This window comes from Cucumis melo, chromosome 7 (assembly GCF_025177605.1).
Source record: "Cucumis melo cultivar AY chromosome 7, USDA_Cmelo_AY_1.0, whole genome shotgun sequence".
Classification (NCBI taxonomy): Eukaryota; Viridiplantae; Streptophyta; class Magnoliopsida; order Cucurbitales; family Cucurbitaceae; genus Cucumis; species Cucumis melo.
The window spans coordinates 4641640-4665963 of NC_066863.1; the positions used below are offsets into that span (position 1 = coordinate 4641640).

Below are 24324 nucleotides of genomic sequence, written 5' to 3' on the forward strand. Positions count from 1 at the left end.
TGTTTTTTTTCACTCTTTTTTTTTGCAATACACATTTTATTTCAAAATTGTTTTATTCAATCTCGTTAATTATGTAGTTCGTTAAATAAATTTAACTATAATCTCCATAATATAATTTTTTCATTCGTTAATTATGTTGTTAATTATGTAGTGTTCAACATAATTAATTGTAGACAATCGAAATTACATATTTAGTAAATATCACAAGAATGACATAAATTAAGACTATTCCTAGTGCATACATTTCACAACACGTTAGCAGTTTAGAACAAATGACAAAATAATTTCAAGCGATGATAGTAATTAGAAGAGTATTAATTACTAATTCTTCATTTTCATTATTTAATTACTAGTGTTTTTCGTTAATTTGTGTTTTTTTTTCAAAAATGATTTTTAAAGCAAGTTATAAGTTTGTTAATTTTGTAAAAAAAATTAAAAATATTATATAAGTTTTTGCATGATTTTAACCACTACATACCGTCATTTTTTTCTAAATGCATTTGCCATACTATCATTGATTCTTTATTTTTCCTAAGTATGATACAAATTTATTCTTTTTATAATAGAATTTTATTATTATTTTTCTCTTTTATCATGCTATCATTCTTTTGATAACACAAATTGTCTTAAAAAAATGCATTATGATGCATATCTTTTCTTCTTTAAATTTATTATACAAATTTGGTTATTCAAATTTTGTTTTATGCTAAATCTTTTCGTAAAATAGATTTTTAATGAAAAAAAGTAGAATCACTTTTTTTCTAAAAATTATTCCTTTGATTTATTTAGAAATAAAAGCTCAAAAAAATTTGATTCAATGAAAATACATGTATAATTTTATTTTACTCCATCTAATTACCAATATTTATTTTTATTATGTTTATTTATTTCTATAGCAAACATTGCCAAAAGTTGATTGTCTTATTTGTTTGTTCTTTTTGAAAACTTGAAATAAATTGATAAAACTATGAATTACTATTTTTCTTAAGTTTAACACAATTGATTTTTTGTATTATGTTTATGCATTAACCGTTTAACACAATTCTTTTAAATTTTTGCAAAGGAAATTTTTTCTAAGATATTTTTCCAAGTTAATTTTTCCTAAGTAATTTTTTCTACGTTATTTTTGCAAATATATTTTTTGTAATTTATTTTTCCTAACAAGCGATATTTCTAAGTTATTGTTGCAAAGTAGATTTTTTTAATTTATTTTTTATAACAAAATTCATTAGATGAATCTTTTTGTGCCGTAATTAAAATTTCTGAAATATATAATAACAATTGGAAGAGCGAGGGATAGTGATAAAAGGAGAAATGGGAGAGTGAGAAATAGTGTGAGAGAAGAAAATGGAGGAGTGGTGTAACGCCCCGCCAAATTTGTCTTCCCTTTTTATCGTCTTAAGAGTAAAATTCTTGAAATTTCTTTCGAATTGAGGAAATTTTTACTTGTGATTAATGAAGATTTAGAGATTTTTGTGGGTGATTTAATTTGTTAAGTTGGTTGTTATTTGGACTAAAGTAGGAAGAAAAAAAAAAAAGGGGATAAAAGAAATAATATTTATGTTTTTATTTAGTATTAATTCTTTTAAAAAAGGGGGCTTTGGAAAGCGTGTAGTTCACCTCTTCCCCAAGAAGTGAAAAAAAAAAAAAAAAGAAGAAAACCCTAAATCCCAATCTCCCCCGCCGCCGCCGCCGCCGCCGCTAGTCAACCGCCGTAGGTCACCACGCCGGTCTCCCAGCAGCGTCGAAGATCGGTCCACGTCGAGCCGCCGCGCGCCAAGGATCGAAGCCGCCGCACGCCAAGGATCGAAGCCGCCTTCAGTCGGGAGTCGCAAGCCGAAGCCGAAGCCCATCGCGTCTGCAAGCCGAATCGTGGCGGCCAGCCGAAGCCGAATCGCGTCGCTTCGTTTCGACGCCGAGCAGCCCCCGTCCGCAGCCGCCGAGCGAAGCCGCATTTAAGCCGGACCACCGCAACCCGTCGCGCAACCCGAGTCCGGAAGTCAGCGTCACTCTGCGCGAAGATCAGACCCGACCGAAGACCCGCTCCGCGACCCGAGCCAACGCGCGCCGTATTCCGGAGACCGACCCGCGCCCGCGTGCACCCGCGTGTGAGCCGCGCCGCGCGCTTCTGCGTAGCCGAGCCGCGTCTCCCTCCTGTTGCAAGCCGAGCCGCACGCGTAGTTCCTGTCCAAGCTGAGCCGCGCCTGTCTGCACCGCGAGCCGAGCCGATCTCCAGCCTCCAAGCCGAGCCGGTTCCTGCCCTATTTTCCAGCCGAGCCGCCAAGCTTATTTTGGCTCCTCCCACCTATTTTTGGTAAATTAAGTATTTATTTTGGGCATTTCCCCAATACGACCCAATGTTTTGGGCGCTAAATAATTTAATTTGGACTAAATTAAATTATTTTTCCTAAGGAACGTCTTGGACCGAGTAACTGCTGCAGCGGGAGATTTTCTTCAGTAGGGGCTCAACCACTGCAACCTTTTCTGGGGTAAGTTATTTCAACCGAGTTTTAACCGTTAGCCGTTGGTGACTTATTTACGAACTTTGGCGTTATTAAATATTTAGGATCCCGTTGCTTGGAAAGCACACGTGTCTTGCGGTTAGGACTCGTCGAGTGAATCTCCAGGTAAGAGATTCTACTACTAGTTTCATGTTTGAAGTATGAGACTGTGTATGCCCTATGTTGCATATTGAGGATTTGACAGTATGATGCCTGAAATAAACGCTAGTATGATGCAAATGACGATATAGTTGTGCTATAGCCTGTTATGTGTGGCAAGATCCATTATGGTTACGACGAATGTCGGGACGGAGAATGTAGAAATGATTATGTGACATGTTATATGCTGATGCCATGTGTATGTATACTGCAATTAGGGTACCTGTTAGCTTGATTCTGTTAGAGTCGTACCTGCATGGGTGTCCTTCGGGATCACCACCTATTGAGGACTGTGTGGTCCGACGGGACGCCAGTCTAGCATGATATAGACATGACTCGAGTGACTCGACGGGGTCCTCGCATCCCGACTGTCCTAGGTGTCCCCGGGCACCGAAGACCAGAGTTACGTTCCTACGGGAGCGCATGATTGCACGTGTTCGGGAACGTGCCAGAGATTGGGTACCAGTTATCAGGACTCTAACAGGAAGTTAACAGGCACCTAGTGGGACTAGTAGTGGGTCCCTTACTGAGTATTTTTATACTCATTCTCTCCATTTTATGTTTTCAGGTAGAGGACGAGGCAAGGGCAAGGGCAAACTGGCGAGCGACCCGAAGTGAGACCGAGGAGGGCCATAGGGACTACCGCTTCCGCTTATTTCTTATTTCAGATTTTAGCATTTGAGTTTGAGTACTTTTTTTATTTTTCACTATCTTTTATGTAGATAGGGCCCGAGTAGGATTTCAGAACGTTTTTACATTTTTGCACGACTACCTTGTTTATGCTTTTATAAATGAATTTCTTGAACCGTATGCTTTTAATAAAATTTTATGACTTAAACCACTTGTTCTATATTGAGTAATGACTTCGATTCAGTATAAGGAGTTGGGTCGTTACAGTTGGTATCAGAGCACAGTGTTTTAGGTTCTGTAGACTGACCTACGATGTAAGTCATTTTTGTTTTTGGTTTTACTTCACCCTATGGCTATACGGTCCTTCGGCACTCGCCAGGTATGTCTAAAGCCTTGCTAATGTTAAGATTACAATTTTGCCTGAATAGTCTAAGACCTAGATATAGGGTGTTAAGTTCTTGTGGTGAGAAGTTTGTTGGTGAATTTTAGGGAGAATGCCGCCACGTAGAGGTACACGCCGAGGAGGTGGTAGGGGAGGCAGAGGAGCCGGTCGTGGCCAGCCGGAGGCGCCACCTGTTGCACCGGCAGTCGACCCAAACGCACCGGTCACCCAGGCGGATCTCGCCGCAATGGAGCAGCGTTATCAGGACATGCTGCAAGCTGCTTTGGCGCCTTTCCTTGCCGCCCAGCAGAACCAGGCCGCCCCTGTTCAGGCCGAGGCCGCCCCTGCTCAGGCCCAGGCCGCCCCTGTTCAGGCTCAGGCCGTCGCTCCTCCAGCCCCTGAGGAAGCTCAACCAGTACCAGTTCAACTGTCGGCCGAGGCGAAACACTTACGGGATTTCAGGAAGTATAATCCCAAGACCTTTGACGGATCCATGGACAACCCCACAAAGGCCCAAATGTGGTTGACGTCCATAGAGACTATTTTCCGGTACATGAAGTGCCCAGAAGACCAGAAGGTGCAGTGTGCAGTCTTCTTCTTGGAGGACAGGGGCACCGCTTGGTGGGAGACCGCGGAGAGAATGCTAGGGGGCGATGTAAGCAAAATAACATGGGAGCAGTTCAAGGAGAACTTCTATGCTAAGTTTTTCTCCGCCAATGTGAAGCACGCCAAGCTGCAAGAGTTCCTAAACTTGGAGCAAGGCGACATGACGGTGGAGCAGTACGACGCCGAGTTCGATATGCTGTCCCGCTTTGCTCCCGATATGGTAAGAGATGAGGCTGCCAGGACGGAGAAATTTGTTAGAGGACTCAGGCTAGACCTTCAGGGCATTGTCAGAGCCCTCCGCCCAGCCACGCATGCTGATGCACTACGTATAGCACTGGATTTGAGCCTGCCTGAGAGAGCCGATGCGTCTAAGGCTGCCGGCAGAGGGTCAGCCTTGGGACAGAAGAGAAAGGTTGAGACGCAGCCTGACGTAGCACCGCAGCGAACACTGAGGTCAGGAGGTGTCTTCCAGAGACACCGACGGGAGCTTGCAGCAGCCGGGAGGACTCTGAGAGAGCTACCCGCTTGTACTACCTGCGGGAGAGTCCACGGAGGTCGTTGCTTGGCTGGAAGTGGAGTCTGCTTTAGGTGCAGACAGCCGGGGCACACTGCTGATATGTGTCCTCGGAAACCCTTTGAGACGACACCGCCCCAGCCTTCTGCGGCCCAGCAGGGGAGAGTTTTCGCCACTACCCGGCAGGAGGCCGAGCGAGCTGGCACTGTGGTGACAGGTACGCTCCCAATTTTGGGGCACTATGCTTTTGTGCTATTTGACTCTGGGTCATCCCACTCGTTTATATCCTCCGTTTTCGTTCAGCATGTGGGTTTAGAGGTAGAGCCTTTGGGTAGTGTTTTGTCGGTTTCTACTCCATCTGGGGAGGTCCTGTTGTCCAAAGAACAAATAAAGGCATGTCGGGTAGAGATAGCGAATCGTATGTTAGACGTGACCTTGCTAGTGTTAGACATGCAGGATTTTGATGTGATACTAGGCATGGATTGGCTGTCAGCCAACCATGCCAATATAGACTGTTATGGCAAGGAAGTTGTTTTCAACCCTCCCTCCGAGGCTAGTTTCAAATTCAGGGGGGCAGGTATGGTATGTATACCCAAGGTCATCTCAGCCATGAAGGCCAGTAAACTACTCAGCCAGGGTACTTGGGGTATTTTGGCAAGCGTAGTGGATGTGAGAGAGCCAGAAGTTTCCCTATCCTCCGAACCCGTGGTAAGAGAGTACCCCGACGTTTTCCCAGACGAACTCCCAGGACTTCCGCCCCCCAGAGAGGTAGACTTCGCCATCGAGTTAGAGCCGGGCACTGCTCCTATCTCGAGGGCCCCTTACAGAATGGCTCCAGCCGAACTAAAGGAGTTGAAGGTCCAATTACAGGAGTTGCTGGACAAAGGCTTCATCCGGCCCAGTGTGTCGCCTTGGGGAGCCCCAGTATTGTTCGTGAAGAAGAAGGATGGGTCAATGCGCCTTTGTATTGACTACCGAGAGCTGAACAAGGTGACAGTCAAAAACCGCTACCCCTTGCCCAGGATTGATGACCTGTTCGATCAGTTGCAGGGAGCCACCGTCTTCTCCAAGATCGACCTGCGATCAGGCTATCACCAGTTGAGGATTAGGGACGGTGACATCCCCAAGACGGCCTTTCGATCGAGGTACGGACATTACGAATTCGTTGTGATGTCTTTCGGCTTGACTAACGCTCCTGCAGTATTCATGGATCTGATGAACAGGGTGTTTAAGGAGTTTCTAGACTCGTTCGTCATAGTCTTCATTGACGACATCCTCATTTACTCAAAAACTGAGGCTGAGCACGAGGAGCACTTACACCAAGTTTTGGAGACCCTTCGAGCCAACAAGTTGTATGCCAAGTTCTCCAAGTGTGAATTCTGGTTAAGGAAGGTGACATTTCTTGGCCATGTGGTTTCCAGTGAGGGAGTTTCAGTAGATCCCGCAAAGATTGAAGCGGTGACCAACTGGACTCGACCGTCCACGGTTAGTGAAATTCGAAGTTTTCTGGGCTTGGCGGGTTACTACAGGAGGTTCGTGGAAGACTTCTCACGTATAGCCAGCCCGTTGACCCAGTTGACCAGGAAGGGAACCCCTTTTGTCTGGAGCCCAGCTTGCGAGAAGAGCTTTCAGGAGCTCAAACAGAAGCTAGTGACTGCACCGGTCCTGACAGTGCCCGATGGTTCGGGAAACTTTGTAATCTATAGTGACGCCTCCAAGAAGGGACTAGGTTGTGTCCTGATGCAGCAGGGTAAGGTAGTTGCTTATGCCTCCCGCCAGTTGAAGATCCATGAGCAGAACTACCCTACCCATGACTTGGAGTTGGCAGCTGTAGTCTTTGCACTGAAGATATGGAGGCACTATCTGTACGGTGAGAAGATTCAGATTTACACCGATCATAAGAGCCTGAAGTACTTCTTCACCCAGAAGGAGTTGAACATGAGGCAGAGGAGGTGGCTTGAGTTGGTGAAAGACTACGACTGCGAGATCCTATACCACCCAGGTAAAGCGAATGTAGTGGCTGATGCGCTAAGTAGGAAAGTTGCACATTCAGCAGCGCTAATCACCAAGCAGACCCCCTTACTCAGGGACTTTGAGAGGGCAGAGATTGCAGTCTCAGTAGGTGAGGTTACCGCACAGTTGGCGCAGTTGACAGTCCAGCCAACCTTGAGGCAAAAGATCATTGCTGCTCAGCTGAATGATCCTTATCTGGCAGAGAAGCGTCGCGTGGTAGAGACAGAGCAAGGTGAAGGCTTCTCCATATCCTCTGACGATGGCCTTATGTTTGAAGGACGCCTCTGTGTGCCGGAAGACAGCGCAGTTAAGACGGAGCTTTTGACTGAGGCTCACAGTTCCCCGTTTACCATGCACCCTGGGAGTACGAAGATGTACCAGGACTTAAGGAGTGTCTATTGGTGGAGGGGCATGAAGAGGGATGTGGCAGAATTTGTCAGTAGATGCTTGGTGTGCCAGCAGGTGAAGGCACCTAGGCAGCATCCAGCAGGGTTGTTGCAACCCTTGAGTGTGCCAGGGTGGAAGTGGGAGAGTGTGTCGATGGATTTTATTACGGGACTGCCCAAGACCCTAAGGGGCTACACGGTGATCTGGGTCGTGGTCGACAGACTCACGAAGTCGGCCCATTTCGTGCCAGGGAAATCCACTTACACTGCCAGTAAGTGGGGGCAGCTATATATGACAGAGATTGTGAGACTACATGGAGTACCCGTATCCATCATTTCAGACAGAGACGCCCGTTTCACATCGAAGTTCTGGAAAGGACTTCAACTTGCATTAGGTACGAGGTTGGACTTCAGCACGGCATTCCACCCTCAGACTGATGGTCAGACAGAGAGATTGAACCAGATTTTAGAAGACATGTTGCGAGCCTGCGTACTAGAGTTTTCAGGAAGTTGGGACTCCCATCTGCATCTGATGGAGTTTGCCTATAACAACAGCTACCAGGCTACTATCGGTATGGCACCGTTCGAGGCTCTGTATGGCAAGTGCTGTAGATCCCCTGTCTGCTGGGGCGAGGTTGGAGAGCAGAGGATGCTAGGCCCCGAATTAGTGCAGACGACCAACGCAGCCATACAGAAGATCCGAGCTCGTATGCTGACAGCACAGAGCAGACAGAAGAGTTATGCTGATGTACGACGTAAGGATCTCGAGTTCGAAGTAGGAAATATGGTCTTTCTGAAGGTTGCACCCATGAAGGGTGTTCTGAGGTTCGCGAAGAAGGGGAAGCTGAGTCCACGCTTCGTAGGGCCGTTCGAGATACTGGAGCGGATTGGCCCCGTGGCTTATCGCTTGGCGCTACCCCCATCCCTTGCTGCAGTGCACGACGTATTTCATATCTCCATGCTGAGGAAATATGTCGCAGACCCAACACACGTGGTGGACTTCGAGCCACTACAGTTTAGCGAGAACTTGAGCTACGAGGAGCAGCCTGTCGAGGTCTTGGCAAGAGAGGTCAAGAAGCTTCGCAGTCGAGAAATCCCACTGGTCAAGATCCTTTGGCAGAACCATGGAGTGGAAGAGGCCACGTGGGAGAAAGAAGAGGACATGAGAGCCCAGTACCCCGAGCTGTTCGAGGATTAGAACTTTCGAGGACGAAAGTTTTCTAAGGAGGGGAGATTGTAACGCCCCGCCAAATTTGTCTTCCCTTTTTATCGTCTTAAGAGTAAAATTCTTGAAATTTCTTTCGAATTGAGGAAATTTTTACTTGTGATTAATGAAGATTTAGAGATTTTTGTGGGTGATTTAATTTGTTAAGTTGGTTGTTATTTGGACTAAAGTAGGAAGAAAAAAAAAAAAGGGGATAAAAGAAATAATATTTATGTTTTTATTTAGTATTAATTCTTTTAAAAAAGGGGGCTTTGGAAAGCGTGTAGTTCACCTCTTCCCCAAGAAGTGAAAAAAAAAAAAAAAAGAAGAAAACCCTAAATCCCAATCTCCCCCGCCGCCGCCGCCGCCGCCGCTAGTCAACCGCCGTAGGTCACCACGCCGGTCTCCCAGCAGCGTCGAAGATCGGTCCACGTCGAGCCGCCGCGCGCCAAGGATCGAAGCCGCCGCACGCCAAGGATCGAAGCCGCCTTCAGTCGGGAGTCGCAAGCCGAAGCCGAAGCCCATCGCGTCTGCAAGCCGAATCGTGGCGGCCAGCCGAAGCCGAATCGCGTCGCTTCGTTTCGACGCCGAGCAGCCCCCGTCCGCAGCCGCCGAGCGAAGCCGCATTTAAGCCGGACCACCGCAACCCGTCGCGCAACCCGAGTCCGGAAGTCAGCGTCACTCTGCGCGAAGATCAGACCCGACCGAAGACCCGCTCCGCGACCCGAGCCAACGCGCGCCGTATTCCGGAGACCGACCCGCGCCCGCGTGCACCCGCGTGTGAGCCGCGCCGCGCGCTTCTGCGTAGCCGAGCCGCGTCTCCCTCCTGTTGCAAGCCGAGCCGCACGCGTAGTTCCTGTCCAAGCTGAGCCGCGCCTGTCTGCACCGCGAGCCGAGCCGATCTCCAGCCTCCAAGCCGAGCCGGTTCCTGCCCTATTTTCCAGCCGAGCCGCCAAGCTTATTTTGGCTCCTCCCACCTATTTTTGGTAAATTAAGTATTTATTTTGGGCATTTCCCCAATACGACCCAATGTTTTGGGCGCTAAATAATTTAATTTGGACTAAATTAAATTATTTTTCCTAAGGAACGTCTTGGACCGAGTAACTGCTGCAGCGGGAGATTTTCTTCAGTAGGGGCTCAACCACTGCAACCTTTTCTGGGGTAAGTTATTTCAACCGAGTTTTAACCGTTAGCCGTTGGTGACTTATTTACGAACTTTGGCGTTATTAAATATTTAGGATCCCGTTGCTTGGAAAGCACACGTGTCTTGCGGTTAGGACTCGTCGAGTGAATCTCCAGGTAAGAGATTCTACTACTAGTTTCATGTTTGAAGTATGAGACTGTGTATGCCCTATGTTGCATATTGAGGATTTGACAGTATGATGCCTGAAATAAACGCTAGTATGATGCAAATGACGATATAGTTGTGCTATAGCCTGTTATGTGTGGCAAGATCCATTATGGTTACGACGAATGTCGGGACGGAGAATGTAGAAATGATTATGTGACATGTTATATGCTGATGCCATGTGTATGTATACTGCAATTAGGGTACCTGTTAGCTTGATTCTGTTAGAGTCGTACCTGCATGGGTGTCCTTCGGGATCACCACCTATTGAGGACTGTGTGGTCCGACGGGACGCCAGTCTAGCATGATATAGACATGACTCGAGTGACTCGACGGGGTCCTCGCATCCCGACTGTCCTAGGTGTCCCCGGGCACCGAAGACCAGAGTTACGTTCCTACGGGAGCGCATGATTGCACGTGTTCGGGAACGTGCCAGAGATTGGGTACCAGTTATCAGGACTCTAACAGGAAGTTAACAGGCACCTAGTGGGACTAGTAGTGGGTCCCTTACTGAGTATTTTTATACTCATTCTCTCCATTTTATGTTTTCAGGTAGAGGACGAGGCAAGGGCAAGGGCAAACTGGCGAGCGACCCGAAGTGAGACCGAGGAGGGCCATAGGGACTACCGCTTCCGCTTATTTCTTATTTCAGATTTTAGCATTTGAGTTTGAGTACTTTTTTTATTTTTCACTATCTTTTATGTAGATAGGGCCCGAGTAGGATTTCAGAACGTTTTTACATTTTTGCACGACTACCTTGTTTATGCTTTTATAAATGAATTTCTTGAACCGTATGCTTTTAATAAAATTTTATGACTTAAACCACTTGTTCTATATTGAGTAATGACTTCGATTCAGTATAAGGAGTTGGGTCGTTACAAGTGGGGAATAGTGACAGAAGAGAAATAGGGGAATGAGTATAATAGTCATAATCCTAATCCTCGAGTTATAATAACCCTTGGGACAAACATAGAGTGCTCCTTCGTAATCTGAGGGCCAAATAGCCCCTAATAAGTCAATGAAAACAATGTAAAACAATGTAAGAAAGTTCAAAGAAATAAATTATATATGTTAATAACATTAGAGTAAGGCCAAATTCTTTTTTCTTGAATGTGTGTTCTGAGGACGTCTTTGTTTTACTCTTACTTTGTGAGTATATATTTGATTTGCATTTTGTTCTATATGTATAAGTGCAAATTTTAGGGTGATTTTTGAAATTGTTTGATAGCTATTAAATTTGATTTTGAATAGTTAATTTTTTTAATTAATTTTTAAGTAATAAAAATACTTTTAATTAATAATTTAGGAAAGTTTTTAAATCTTTTACATCATAAAACTTTTTGACATATAATCCTCTTGAAATCTCTTTAAGTATTTTAAGATTCCTCATTTGTGTCAAAAGTGATTGTTGCTCAACCGATCGAAAAAGAGAGATGTAAATTGGCTTGCAAAATTAATTGTAGGTACAAATATTGAGCTTGAGTTAGGTGTATAAGTTTTTCCATCAATTCTTGATAATATTATCCTTCAATTTATTTTCAATATATATACTCTAATCTTTATATCTCTTGAAAACTTTTTGAAGTGGGCCATATCGTTTTACACCACAAAGTCTCTTTTGCATTTTGCCATTTTTTTTCTTCTAAATCTTCACTGAGGCAGATTTTTTCTTTTCTTTTCTTTTTTTTTAAAGAATTTAGAAAATACTATGTAATATTTTTGTAAATATTTTCTATTTTGTCGTTTGTAATAATATTTCATTTTTATATATATATGAAGAAAATAAATTTCATTTTTCTAATAAACTATTTCAACGGAAATGATTTTCAATTCGAAGAATTGAGTCGGCAGCTGTACCTTTCTTGTTGAATCGTTTGATCCCTCAATCAATTTTGATATATGAATATTTTAAAATTTTCACTTTTATTTCGAGTCAAAAGTTCTCAAATTTGTAAATACTTTTGGATTATTCTATTCATGAAAGTAATTTTGTTTCATTTCTCTCCCCAAAACAGAAATTATTTGGATATGGGATAGTTCCAGCTCGGAGTGGCATGTTCTTCTTCAAAGGGCTTATTTCAAACCCAGAAAATCGATACATTTTCATGCTTTAATGTAGCAATCTGTTGAAATTTCTTGATTTCATTTGATCTGAGAGACATACATTGAGGGAAAAAGAAGATCCATGTCAGTCATGGCTGCAGCAAGTACTCGTTCTATTTATCTTCTCTTCCGATGCCGACACGTATTGGACACGTGCTTGAAGGTTCAATCCAAACTCGAGTAACTTACTCTCAAGTTTCAACTGCTACAATTCCTTATCTCTCATCGACGGTTTCTTCGATCCTACGGCATCGGTTTTACTGTATTGAGAGGAAGGTTGAACAGAGGATTTCAGAACCTGCCCCTCCACTTAAGTGAAGGGATTCGATTCGTTTGATCTTATTGAAGAAGTTTCTGTGTCGAGAACTAGTTCTTCTTGGTGATTTTAGTGTAAGTATCGATATGGGTTTTTCATTTTCCGTCTATATTTGGATTAGAGATTTACAAATCTTCGATTCTTTTGATTTTGATCCAGTGGGTTGAATGTTGAATGTTGTTTTATTGATGGGTTTTGGAGTTATTACATTTATGTATATTTATCCTTTTTGTCTTTTGAATCTGGTGGAGCCCATTTGAGAAAAAGGAAAACTTGATTATCATTATATTAATCCTATAGAATGTTGTTTGTCGGTACAGGAAGTGTTAAGGAAGGTAATCTTTTCTTTTAATCTTAAAGGGGATTTGGAGGAAGGTTGATTCTAATGGAGGTTTCGATTATGATTCATGTGGGATTCGTCCTTTTTCTTCTCTGGCTACTTTCCGCCTTCAATTGCTCCCATGTTGCCGCATATTTCATCTCCCTCATCTATCTCTATCTGGTAATTTTGATCATTTCTGTTATCATCTTTTTTATTTTCATATTCCTTTTGTTTCTAACTTCGAATTTTTTTTGTGTGAAGTTGTGTTGTGGATCATCAGATAACTGTTTTTAATGAATCGTAGTTTTACCTTTTAAGACTTTTAGGAATCTGGTTCATTGAATGTGCTTCTCTGAAGCTTCATTTTGTGCTTTGGTTGAATCTTTTCCTTTGTTCCCTAATGAACTTCTGTTCTTCTTTTTGAAAGGTGCACGAGCGGTTCTTTTTGAAATTGAGGAGGAAATTGCAATTTGAGGAGAGAAAGCAAGCTAACCAGAGAAGGGTATAACTTCTTTCCCTTTCTAACCTAGAACACTTGAACAAATAATAAATGTTATCTACTGTAAAATTGAGGGGGTAACCCCTTTCTTCTTCTTCTTTGCTTCCTTGTTTTTTAATAGAATTGTTTCATTTTGTTTTAAGTCGAATGTGATTTCTCTTCCACTTCAGGTTCTTACAGATTCTGAAACAGTTAGGTGGTTAAACCATGCAGTTGAGAAGATTTGGCCTATATGCATGGAGCAAATTGCTTCTCAAAAGATTCTCCTCCCTATCATTCCTTGGTTCTTGGAGAAGTACAAACCGTGGACTGCTGTATGATCCCAAAATAATTCTTTATAGACTCGCTTCTTTGATTGATACAACTTGTTGGAGCAGTTCAATGTCTTTTCAATATTAAACTTCCATCAATTTGATTCAGCGAACTTGAGAGATCCAAGAATATGCCAGTACATGATTTGTTCTCATTGTTTGGTAATCATAATTTTACATCCATACAGATTTTTGATGACTAGTGTATAATTGCAGAAGAAGGCTGTGGTTCAACATCTATATTTGGGACGAAACCCACCTATGTTTACTGAAATGAGGGTTCTTCGTCAGCCTAGCGAGGATGACCACTTGGTAGGAAGTACATTTTTGTGGTTGTTGGATTAGGATTCGTATAAACACACTCACACACACACATATATTGCCTTTTACAGTTCCGAGTTTAATTTGGTTTGAAGGGATTAATCACAGGTTCTGGAGTTGGGAATGAACTTTCTTACAGCTGATGACATGAGTGCAATACTTGGTGTGAAGCTGAGGAAAAGACTAGGATTTGGAATGTGGGCAAAGTTGCATCTTACAGGCATGCACGTGGAAGGAAAGGTACAGAAATTTTTGTCATGTTTGTAAGGGTGTAGTTTAGGATGATTTTTAATATTTCTTTTCTGTTCGTGAGTTGAAAAGTAGAAGTGTTCAAATTCTGCTTGTATGATATTTTATATTGTGAAAAATGCTGATTCTACTGTCTTATGAGTAATTTCGGTTTTACTCGTGTAGTTCAATTGTGAGTTAAATTTTATCCGTGAAGCTTTTTCTTTTTCTTTTTCTTTTTTTTCAGTTTTCTCGTCTTTAGTTGTGTTCTTTCCTTGTAAGAATTCTACTCTTCTTCATACTGATTTGCATTATTTGCACCTTTTTCCTTGTCATGATTTGCATCATCTGCCATCAAATAGTCTTTGTGACACTGGGTGGGGAGTGTTGAATTAGCTTTGTGTTTGTATGTGTGTATGCTTTATTTCAACCACTCTTCATGTTCATTCTCAAGGTTTTGGTTGGTGTTAAGTTCCTTCGGGATTGGCCATACCTTGGCCGCATAAGACTATGTTTTGCTGAGCCTCCATACTTTCAGATGACCGTCAAACCTATCTTTACACATGGTCTTGATGTTACCGAACTTCCAGGAATTGCTGGATGGCTGGTACTATTCATCTTCTATTTAAGCAATTTTACCTTCACCTCCTTTTTCTTTCTTTTCCCTTGATTTTTCTTTGTTCTGGCTAAACTATGCTTTATTGCTCGTGGTTCTTATTCTCTGTCTAAATACTATCATTTTTCTTTTTTTGCTTTCTTCTTATCAGGACAAGCTTTTGTCCATTGCCTTTGAGCAGACACTTGTTGAGGTGTAGTTCTAGAGCATTCTTGATAACACCTTCGTTCTTAGTTTTTGCATTTCATTTCATCCTTTAAGAATTGAAATTTGTGAAGGCCTGAATCAAATTATATTCCTAATGTACATTTATGTCCAGATTCCATGTTATTGCAGATGTTTTTCAACAATACTTACCAAATTTTAAATTATCTTGATCTTTGCAGCCCAATATGTTGGTTGTTGACATGGAGAAGTTCATTTCACCACAGCCAGGTACTTCGTTCTAAACACAATCACAACTTGGAGCTGTGGTCAAATGAAATATTTTAAAGAATGGTCAATCACAACCTAATGAATTGAAAGAATGCCATATCTGCACGTCTCCATGTCTGTTTTAGTTTTTCTCATAATCATGTCGCACAGCATGTTTAAAATAGTAATAGCCTTGCCCTTTGAGCAGCATGCTTTACAATATTTCTTCTATCCTAGAATGGTTTAAACTCCCTTGGTTGCACTCCCACGGTTTGCATACCATGTTTGTGACAATTAATTTTATAATTCATACCAAGTTTGTACATAATATATTGTATGTGCCAGTCATGGGTCAACGGCCAACAACTATTGCTAAAAAATTGTTTTTGATTTCATATATTGTCTGTTTGTTGAACTCCAAATTGTGTTTGCTGGTCTTTTGAAAGTTTCTGTCTATGAAGTGTGGTATATGTAATTTGTATAAAAAATTTATGCAAAGATGGTGAAATTCTGATTTCAATTTGCATCACTCTTGGTCTGCAAGCCATTGGCTTGTAATTCTATTTCCTACTTCTTTTGAGCTTTTAGATATGAATATGTATCGTCCGGCATGTTCTCTAAGCTTTTGAAAATCAAAATTTAGAAGTGACTACATATGTTTCAATGTTGATGGATCTTTCTCCTTGTCCATGACCTTATATTTCCAGAAAATTGGTTCTCTGTTAACGTGAAGGAACCAGTCGCCTATGTCATAGTTGAAGTTGTTGAAGGAGCAGACATGAAGCCATCTGATCTAAATGGTTCTTCCAACATTCTTCCTCTTATGTATTATAGTTTTGATGATTTCCTTACATCGCTGGTGAATTCAGCTCACAGTTGAAGCCTTTCAGGTCTGGCTGATCCGTATGTAAAAGGTCAACTGGGTCCGTACAGATTCAGAACCAAAATTCAAAGGAAAACACTGTCTCCACAGTGGCGTGAGGAATTCAAAATCCCAATTGTCACATGGGAATCAGAAAATGTGCTTGCTATTGAAGTTCGTGACAAGGACACATTTGTCGACGACGCACTTGGGTTTGTCTTCAAATTTGTAACTTCTGTGATATAATTGGTTTGTTGCAAGTTTTGATCTTGTGACCATAGCTTAAATGAGATTTGATGTCTAGTCCTTCTGCCTTCACTTTCATCTTTCCCTTTGCTTTATCATTTTTTGATAATGCTCAAATCCAATCTAATATTCTATCTGCAGAAATTGTTCTGTCTGCATTGCGGACCTGAGGGATGGCAAACGACATGATATATGGTTGCCTCTTGAAAACATTAGAACAGGACGATTGCATCTTGGAATCACTGTTTATGAAGACAGAAAGAAGGTTATGTCCCTTCCCTTCCCTTCCCTTCCCTTCCCTTCCCTTCCATGTATCCTTTTCTCTGTTCGGTGCTGGTGTAATTTGTGTTCCCTAGGAAAGGATCTTTCAAATTTTGTTTTACTGGAAAATGAAATTCCTAACAGAAGAAAGGTTGTTTTCTAGTATTGATTATGTAATACTGTACTTTAGGTGGAGGAGTATCCTTCTCAGACAGAAACCTTGAATGTGGAAGAGAACGAGGGTTCCCCTAAAAGTGAGACCAAAAATGATAAGGCTTCAACCTCACCTGTATCGATGGAGCCTGAAAAAGGGATTGATAATTTTGAGCCCATCGATGTTAAAGGGCAGAAGGAGACAGGAATATGGGTCCACCGTCCAGGAAGCGAAGCTTCAAAAACTTGGGAGCCTCGGAAGGGACCAAGTAGGCGGCTTGATACCGAAATCCGTAGGGAGCCTAATGAATCTGTAAGCAGTGGAGAGATAAAATCTTGTACTAATGATTCAAGCAGTGCTGATGATAGTCCTGAGGAGAAACATCGAAAAATATCAGTTCGTAGGGGACTAAGGAAGCTGAGTTCAGTTTTTCACAGGAGTCCTCGGGATGAGGATCGATCAGGAAGCTTAGTGGAGTCTGCTAAATCCCCCCAATATACCAATGTTAGGGCTGCAAATGCCGAACGGGGCGTCAAGGTTATTCTTGTGGATAACATTTCCAGTACTGCTGATAAGGTGGTATTTACAGAAGGAAAGTCGAGCAACGATGGTAGTGATCCAGAGAGTCCAGGAAAAGGTGGTAATGTGAAAGGCATGGCTAAAAGCATTATCAGACAGGCTGAGAAATCTGCTCGTAGTATTAAATATGCATTTTCACGCAAAGGCTCGAGGAGATTCCAAATTGATTCATTGGGACTGAAGGAAAGAGATGCTGCAGTGGAATCAGAGTCTTCTGATGATGAACCTGATACACCAACTGTTTGCAACCCAACAACAATTGTAGGAGTTCCAGTTATCACTGAAGCCAAAGCCCCAGCTCCTCACAACAGCACCCTTAAGGAAAATGTGTTGCCCGCTGGTTCAAGTGACAATGTGAAGGAGAATGGACCATCAGCAGCAGATAGAAGTACTGCTGCTGCAGCTCGATCGGCAAAGATTGAAGATGACGAGGATGATAATAAAAAACCCCGCAATCAACGGTGACAAACGATTGGAACTTCTAAAACCTGAACTTGGTGATAGTTGTTATTTCTTTCGTTGTTTGAAAGATGGTAGGTACAGTGTGTAGGTAAAAAAAGATGTGAAAAACATGCAGAAGTTTGAGAATTTGTAAATTGAATAGAGATGTCATTACCCTTAAACAAGTGCAAAATTTATAGAGATTGAAGAAGTTATTTGTGAAGATTGTCAAAATAAATAAAGCATCAATTTTTCCTAGTTAAATTGGCACTACTTTGCCACCATGAAATAACTCCATCTGCATGTTGAATTTGAGCCTTATGGGGGCGTTTCCCGCTTCCTCCAGTTATTCTCATCGCCGAACATTATTGTCTAGGAAAGTCCCCTTTGGCTCCTCAGCTGCAACAAGTGAGAATTTCTTCCTCTTGGAAAACAAAAATGCTAAACATGTTTAACTCTGAAGCACGTTGCAGAAGAGATCTGTTTGTTCTTTAATGTGAGCAGCTAAGTTGATTTGCTTGTGTCCATAGCATCACTATCACCTCCTGCATTGATCCTTAGTATTTAGCCTGTGTTAGTTTGTCGAGGTCGACCATGGAATGCCGCAGATATACTGGAAACATAACAATTACAATTTACGCCGCACCATCTTCCATTGCAAGCAACACAACTTTCTCAAATACTTCAGCAGTGATATCAATGCATTCTTCATTTCCTGATAACACACAACGTAAAATCACTTTCCACATACCCACTTTTGGGACGAAACCCTGCATAACCATTTGTTTCAGAACCCAATCCACATCTTGAGTTAGGTTCTTCTTACATAACCCAGACAACAGCTTCTTATATGAAACAAAACTTGGGTCCATACCATCCGATATCATCCGATGCATACAATCCCTTGCCTCGATAAACTTACCCGTATCGAGCAGGCCATACAAAACCTCTTGATAAGTCCCTGCATTGGGGTCGCAACCTTTAAGCTCCATTCTCCTCAAAAGTTCTATTGCTTCTTCAATTCTCTTCTTCTTTCTAAGCCCCGAAATCAATATGTTAAACGTTATAGTGTCGGGCCAAACACCTTCATTCTCCATTTTACAGAAAAGCTCCAATGCTCTCTCTAGTTCCCCATTCTCACACAATCCATGCAGAAGCGTTGAAAACGTTCTGACATTTGGCCTACACCTCTGTTGAGGAAATTCATCGAGCAACTTGAATGCAGCATCAAGATTCCCACTCTGGCACAACCCTTTAACGAGTATATTAAGACAACAAGCATCAATCTCAATCCCCAACTTAGGAGCACCCATATAGACTTCATGAACAACATCAAACATCTTCGCCGAAACAAGCAAATTAAGCACGAAATTAAAGGTTTTAACACTGGGCCAGCAGTTATAATTGGGCATATCGAAAAGGGTATCAATAGCTTTACTTAAACGACCAGCAACATTACCATAAATCTTAATAACATGGTAGAAAAACTCATCGGACAGGCGGAAATTCCTCTCGGCTTTGATTCTCAACATCACCTTCTCAATATCATCAAACAACCGCCCCTCAGCAAGTCTGGAGACAATGAGAGTGTAGATTTCTTTGTTGGGTTTGTAGTCCTTGCGATTTGACCATTGGTGGAGGAATGCAAGAACAGAGGAAGGATGTTGGATTTGTTGAATGATTTTGATGACTTCACTGGGAGATAACCAATCTCTGTGGCTGAGTTTATGGGAGAAAACAGAGGGTTGTTTAGGGGAAGTGGAGAAAGAGGAGGAAGATGAAGGAAGATGAAGAGGAATCGAAGGAGATGATGAAGAGAAAATGGAGTTTAACAAAGAGAGTTGAGAAAGGCGCAGAGAAGAACGGATCATTGGAAGGAGAATCAGAGTGACGCTGAGAATCGTTTCTTATACTTTGTTTGTATTGAAAAGTAAGAAAGATTGTTAAAATGAAAAACGAGAGACTAGAGAGAGAGAGAGAGAGAAAGAAGAAAAATTGGTAGCGGAATAGCTTTGCGTGCGGATGGGATCAATTGCATAAATTCACGATGTTCGTGTAAGGGTCATTAGTCATTTGATTGAGGAGGTCATCCGTACAAGTTTCTCAGATTTATTTAGGTTAATTAAGAAGAAAAATATTGCCTCTTGGTTTTGTGTATAGAAAGGAAATTTAGTTTCAAAATTTTAAGGCATTAAATATTTTAAGAAATTGAGCTTAGTTTATCTAATTGGCTTGACCTTTCACCCTACGTTGACATGAAAGGTTTGATTTTTATCACTTAATTTTATATTCACAAATTATATTTTTTAAATTAATTTAAAGTAATTACAAATTATAAAGAATAGCTCATGAAACCCCATTATAATGTTTTTCATAGTCTCGCAAATTTTTTGACTTTTATTTGCAAATTCTTCGTTCCTTTGTTTTTGAAAAAAAGTAGGGCAGGTCAGCATAGACCAGATTGAGTTGTATCGACCGGAGAAGTTGTATAAAAAAGAACTTGAGAAAAAGAAAGACTCAAAGAATTTAAGAGGAGGTTCGACTGAAAGGAATCCAAGATTCAAGCTGAATCAATGAACAAAGAGAGCGAAGCAACGGTTAATTTTCAAATGATTTGAGAATTCCTTCCTTATCAATGAGACCATTAAAACAAAGAAGTTCAAGGTTTTCATTGATCGTAAGGAAGATGGAGCGGAAGAAAAGAGATTCGTCAACTCCTTACGAAGCCTTGTTCACCTACGGAGCGGTAGTTTGAAAGAAAGGAAGAAAGCAATTATAAGGGGTCTAGATGCGTTGAAGGACTTGTTCATTGATCTATTGTCTACACCTTTTTCAAACCTTATATTCATAATAATCAAGGTCCCTATCTAAGCTCTATCCTTGTAAAGCTGGAGCTCCCAGCCTGACCTTGTTATTATTCAAGCCTAAAGCTCTGCTTTTCATTTCTCTAGGAGTAGATGCTTGCAGTTGCCTTATTGATCATGAGTATAAGGTTTGAAAAAGGCGTAGTCAATAGATCAATGAACGATCAATGAACATGGTGAAAGCCTAAAGTCCAAGGAAAGATTAATATAGTTTTTCACTACATTTTGAACCCTTTATGAACTTCGTTGCACTCCTTTTAAGAATAATGATAAGAACTTTCGCTTTCAAATTCTTTGATAATTTTTTGATCCTTTCGTTTAGTCGTGTTATTAATCTAAGGGATCCTAATAAGGGATAAGGACTTTGCTTTCAAATTCTGAGATAATTCTTTGATCCTTATCGTTTTGAGTCGAGTTATTTCAAATCTAAGGGCTCCTACTAATTTCCAGGATAAGGAATTCACTTTCAAATTCTTCTCGCAGATTCTTTTCACCTCTCCTTCTTAATCGAGTTGCTTCGCACCTTTTAGTCTCGTCTCAAATTCACTAATGAAACTAATATGGACTTTTGTTTTTAATTTCAAATTGACAATAGAGGCATCAATCTCAGTTTCCAATCTTGCTAGTAGGACTAGGACTAAAAGGGGAAAGCTATCACAAAAAGCAGCTCAACAGAAAGGGTAACTAAAATCGAAAAGATAGTAGCGTCACCCGTTATGGAAGAGGGAGCATAAGATCACATAAAAAGGGGGCAAAGGAAGTAGCTCTTTCATTCTCAGTTGCTATAGAAGCCTTTGCTTTTTTCAAATTCTTTGAGTCTTACTTGAATCTTATATATTCCCATGGAGCGGTAGGGTAGTTGGAATATTTATTGGCATTAGTCAATTGGGAATTTGTCCTCGTATTTCTCTATTGACCAAAGAAAGAGAAATAGAAGGTGTCCAAGCCCAATCTAATGCCTTAGTCTATGTAGTAGCTGCCACCTTTGAGATTGGTAAACTACAAGAAAGACCATCTAGGATTCAGTGCCATCTGGTATCCTACGTAGTGGTTTGGTACGACCAACTTCGTGAGTCTTTCAGACGAACAAACTCTTCAACGCGATTAACTTTGAAGAAGAAATCAAAATACAAGGTTTAGCGGGTTGTTCATCCTTTCCTTTTTTATGTGCCCTCCCTATAAAGCTAGCTTGGGAGGAGTGGAGCTGGTAGAGCCACCAGCGGCGAAAGGATGGAGGTGGGTAAGATCAAGAAATTCCTTTGTTCATACGTGTCGTAGGTAAATTCAATCCGATCCAAGTTCGTATGATGAGGAAGGGAAGGTAAAAAAGCTGGCTAAGAAGATTGGTTAATTGGTCAATCCGTTCCCATTGACCCATCTAATTGATTTGATCTATTGCAGAAAGAAGCGAGTGAGCGGCAACCAATATTGGACCTTGCGAATATCTGTCTCTCAATCTTGGTATGAATGAAAGGAGGGGAGAAGCTTCTAACCTTTCCTTCCTTTCTTCACTCTAACTTTCTTTGATTTCATCGATAAAGAAAGTTCTAACTTGCTGCTGCGCTTCACTTTGAGTCTTCCCTTTATTTCATCCATTCCTTCGGTATATTTCGAGTAGAGGAATTGGTCAACTTAGTGATCAAATAACTGTTAGAGGGAGGCGTCTCCACTAGAGATTGACGAATGGACAATTAAGAAAAGGAAGAGCAGCTTTTCCCCCCATAACTCAATTTGAAAGTCGACCCAATGGAAGAACCACAATAAAAGAAAGGACATAGCACACAATTTCCATTAGGAGATATTCTTTCAGCTTTCTCATTCAGATTACCTAAGTCAAATAGGGTTGATAAGGGCCTAAGTCAGCGTGAGGAAAAAGACCCTCTCTTTTTGGGGAAAGGGAATGAGAAGGAGAATGAGTAAATGAAGTAGCCAATTCAAAGGTGGTTACGGATGCAGAAGTTTCTTGGCTGTTTAGCGGAATGAACTTCACTTCACTTGCGTCAGTGGCTACCTCGGCAGAAGAGAAGCTTGAGCCCGTTGAGGAAAGAGGAAGAGTTGTGGTGTGGAAGCTCTTGATCTTCTTTTCTTTCTCTGATTTCTTATCAAGGAGAAAAAAAGAAAGCCATGAGTCTAATACAATCCCAGTCCATTGAAGAGGAAGTACGAGAAGCAGGGGAAGAACGTAGCTCCCATTAGAAAGGGGCGAGGTCTCAGGAACCGACAGCAAGGTTAGATAAAGAGGAAGAAAGGGCAGTTTTCATTTCATCCATCTCGGTAAGAGTATGAAAGACAGGATCTCTTTCAGAAGTTTGTATTTTGGGTCAAATAAGAATGAGCGAAGCAGCTCTTCAACGTAAACTCACTATTTAGAAGAAAGCCTATCAACTAGAAAGAAAAATCAAGCCTAGCGAAGCGAAGCCATTGTGAAGGAGCCCTTAGATTAGTACTTAGGAGAAGTCCGAACTACGAAAAAAGCCTAGGAGTCAAGTTAGAACGAGAAAGCCTATCCTGATAAAGACTTAAAAGGAATAAGACGAGAGGAGTCAAATACCAGATTTGAGGCAATTATTAGGAGCAACAAAATTTGCGAAGGAGTTTGAAATCCATATGAACCTTCAAGGTGTGAAGCAACTCAATTAAGAAGGAGAGGCTTGATTGAAAGGCAAGAAGTTAAGAAGAATTTGAGCATTTCATTCACTTTCTTCTCTCCTTTTAGTCAAGTCTCTTCTAAATTTCATTAAAAGCCAAAAAGCGTATGGAATCCAACTATTGAATCTGACTCGTGAATGATGAAGAATGAAAGAATATTAGTTTGAAATGAGAATGAAAACAAGAATCGAGCTATCTTGGAACTAGCTTAAAAGCATAAACCAAGGATGAAAAATTCACTCGTTAACAAGAATTCCCAACTAGCACAACACAATGGAAGGAAGAAAGTCAATTGCACGATGAAAGAACAAATTCATGGTCCAATCATTCCCATTCCATTCCCTTTCAAAGAATGAAAGATAAAGAAAGAAAGAGAATGAAACTACTCGAGTCTGAGCTTTCTTATTTGATTATTACTTTTGCCCCCTTGTTCATTGACTTCTTAGCAGCTCTTCTTATCTTCTTCTTGAGTTCTGAATATTTGATTATCACTTTCATAGGAAACACTCACCTCGTTCATTGACTTTCTCTTGAAGTTGTGGTTTCAAAAGTATAAAGCGAGACTGGAGGGAAAGGGAACCTTTTATCAGTAAACTTCTCAATAGGAAGAAGCCCCAAAGGTCTTCAAGGGAGCTAACTCGATAGGCTACGACAAAGAGGATCTGCTTGACTCAACCCTTACTGCTTAGTTTCTGAATTGGTGTCAATAAAAAATCTTGACTTATATGAATAGGGATCGAAGATAGTCAGATTGATAATAAGATTGATTTCAAAATCATCAAATTGGTAACTTTCTTTCCCTTTTTCCTAAAAAATAGGAGTTGGAGCGGTTTGAATCTAAAGGAATAAAAAAGCAAAGGTTTGAAGACTACTCCGAAGGAGGAACGAAAGTAGCTCGACTATAGGAAGAGAGGGCGGGAGGCTCAAAGAATTTGAGCTCAAGAGGAAAGCAACATAAATGAAGAGGCTTAAAGATCATTGAATAAAGTTCGTCCTAACCCTTGTTTATCCGCAGGTTAATATGGATTTCAGACTCCTTCTACACCTTCCCAGGCATTGATTGCGCTCTTGTGAAGTCCGGAGCAAAGAATCTTCGTAGAGGACTTCCATGGACTTTTTCTTTCGATACAATGCCTTTCCATACATCTCCCTTTTAGTGGATTTAGTAGGTTTTCGCTTTTTTCTTCCTCTTTATCTCAAACCTATTATTATATCCCCAAATAAGTGAGTCCCTAACAAAACATCCCAACTCGACCATGGAATGGATGAGTTCGAAAGGAAAGGACACATTGTAGACAGAAGCATCTAAGATCAGACTCTCGAAAACCTTGTCTTCTTCCTAGCACGATCGAGCCTTGATTGTGCACTCCTTTTAAGTCGCTTCGCCCCTCTTTT

At 41.4% G+C, this 24324-nt stretch overlaps 2 protein-coding genes across 6 annotated transcripts; one reads left to right on the forward strand and one right to left on the reverse strand.

Moving 5' to 3' along the window:
* Nucleotides 1–11332: 11332 nt before the first annotated feature.
* Nucleotides 11333–17680, forward strand: LOC103501763 (C2 domain-containing protein At1g53590). 5 transcript variants are annotated; one of them, XM_008465446.3, is made up of 14 exons: nt 11333–11354; nt 11759–12236; nt 12487–12664; nt 12912–12986; nt 13154–13297; nt 13511–13606; nt 13724–13855; nt 14298–14450; nt 14611–14652; nt 14846–14894; nt 15581–15673; nt 15764–15947; nt 16123–16246; nt 16433–17680. In XM_008465446.3, the coding sequence occupies exons 3-14, from the start codon at nt 12548–12550 to the stop codon at nt 17438–17440; spliced, it is 2217 nt and encodes a 738-aa protein (XP_008463668.2). In that variant the 5' UTR covers nt 11333–11354; nt 11759–12236; nt 12487–12547; the 3' UTR covers nt 17441–17680. The 5 variants fall into 5 exon arrangements, with proteins under 5 accessions (XP_008463668.2, XP_050943937.1, XP_008463666.2 ...); XM_008465444.3 differs by lacking the exon at nt 11333–11354 and having other exon boundaries at nt 11651–12236; nt 12483–12664; XM_008465447.3 differs by lacking the exon at nt 11333–11354 and having other exon boundaries at nt 11651–12236; nt 12523–12664.
* On the reverse strand, nt 17564–19482 carry LOC103501764 (pentatricopeptide repeat-containing protein At3g14580, mitochondrial). The gene has a single exon (XM_008465448.3). It carries the CDS (start codon nt 19285–19287, stop codon nt 18052–18054), a length of 1236 nt encoding a protein of 411 aa, XP_008463670.2. The 5' UTR covers nt 19288–19482; the 3' UTR covers nt 17564–18051.
* Nucleotides 19483–24324: the final 4842 nt, after the last annotated feature.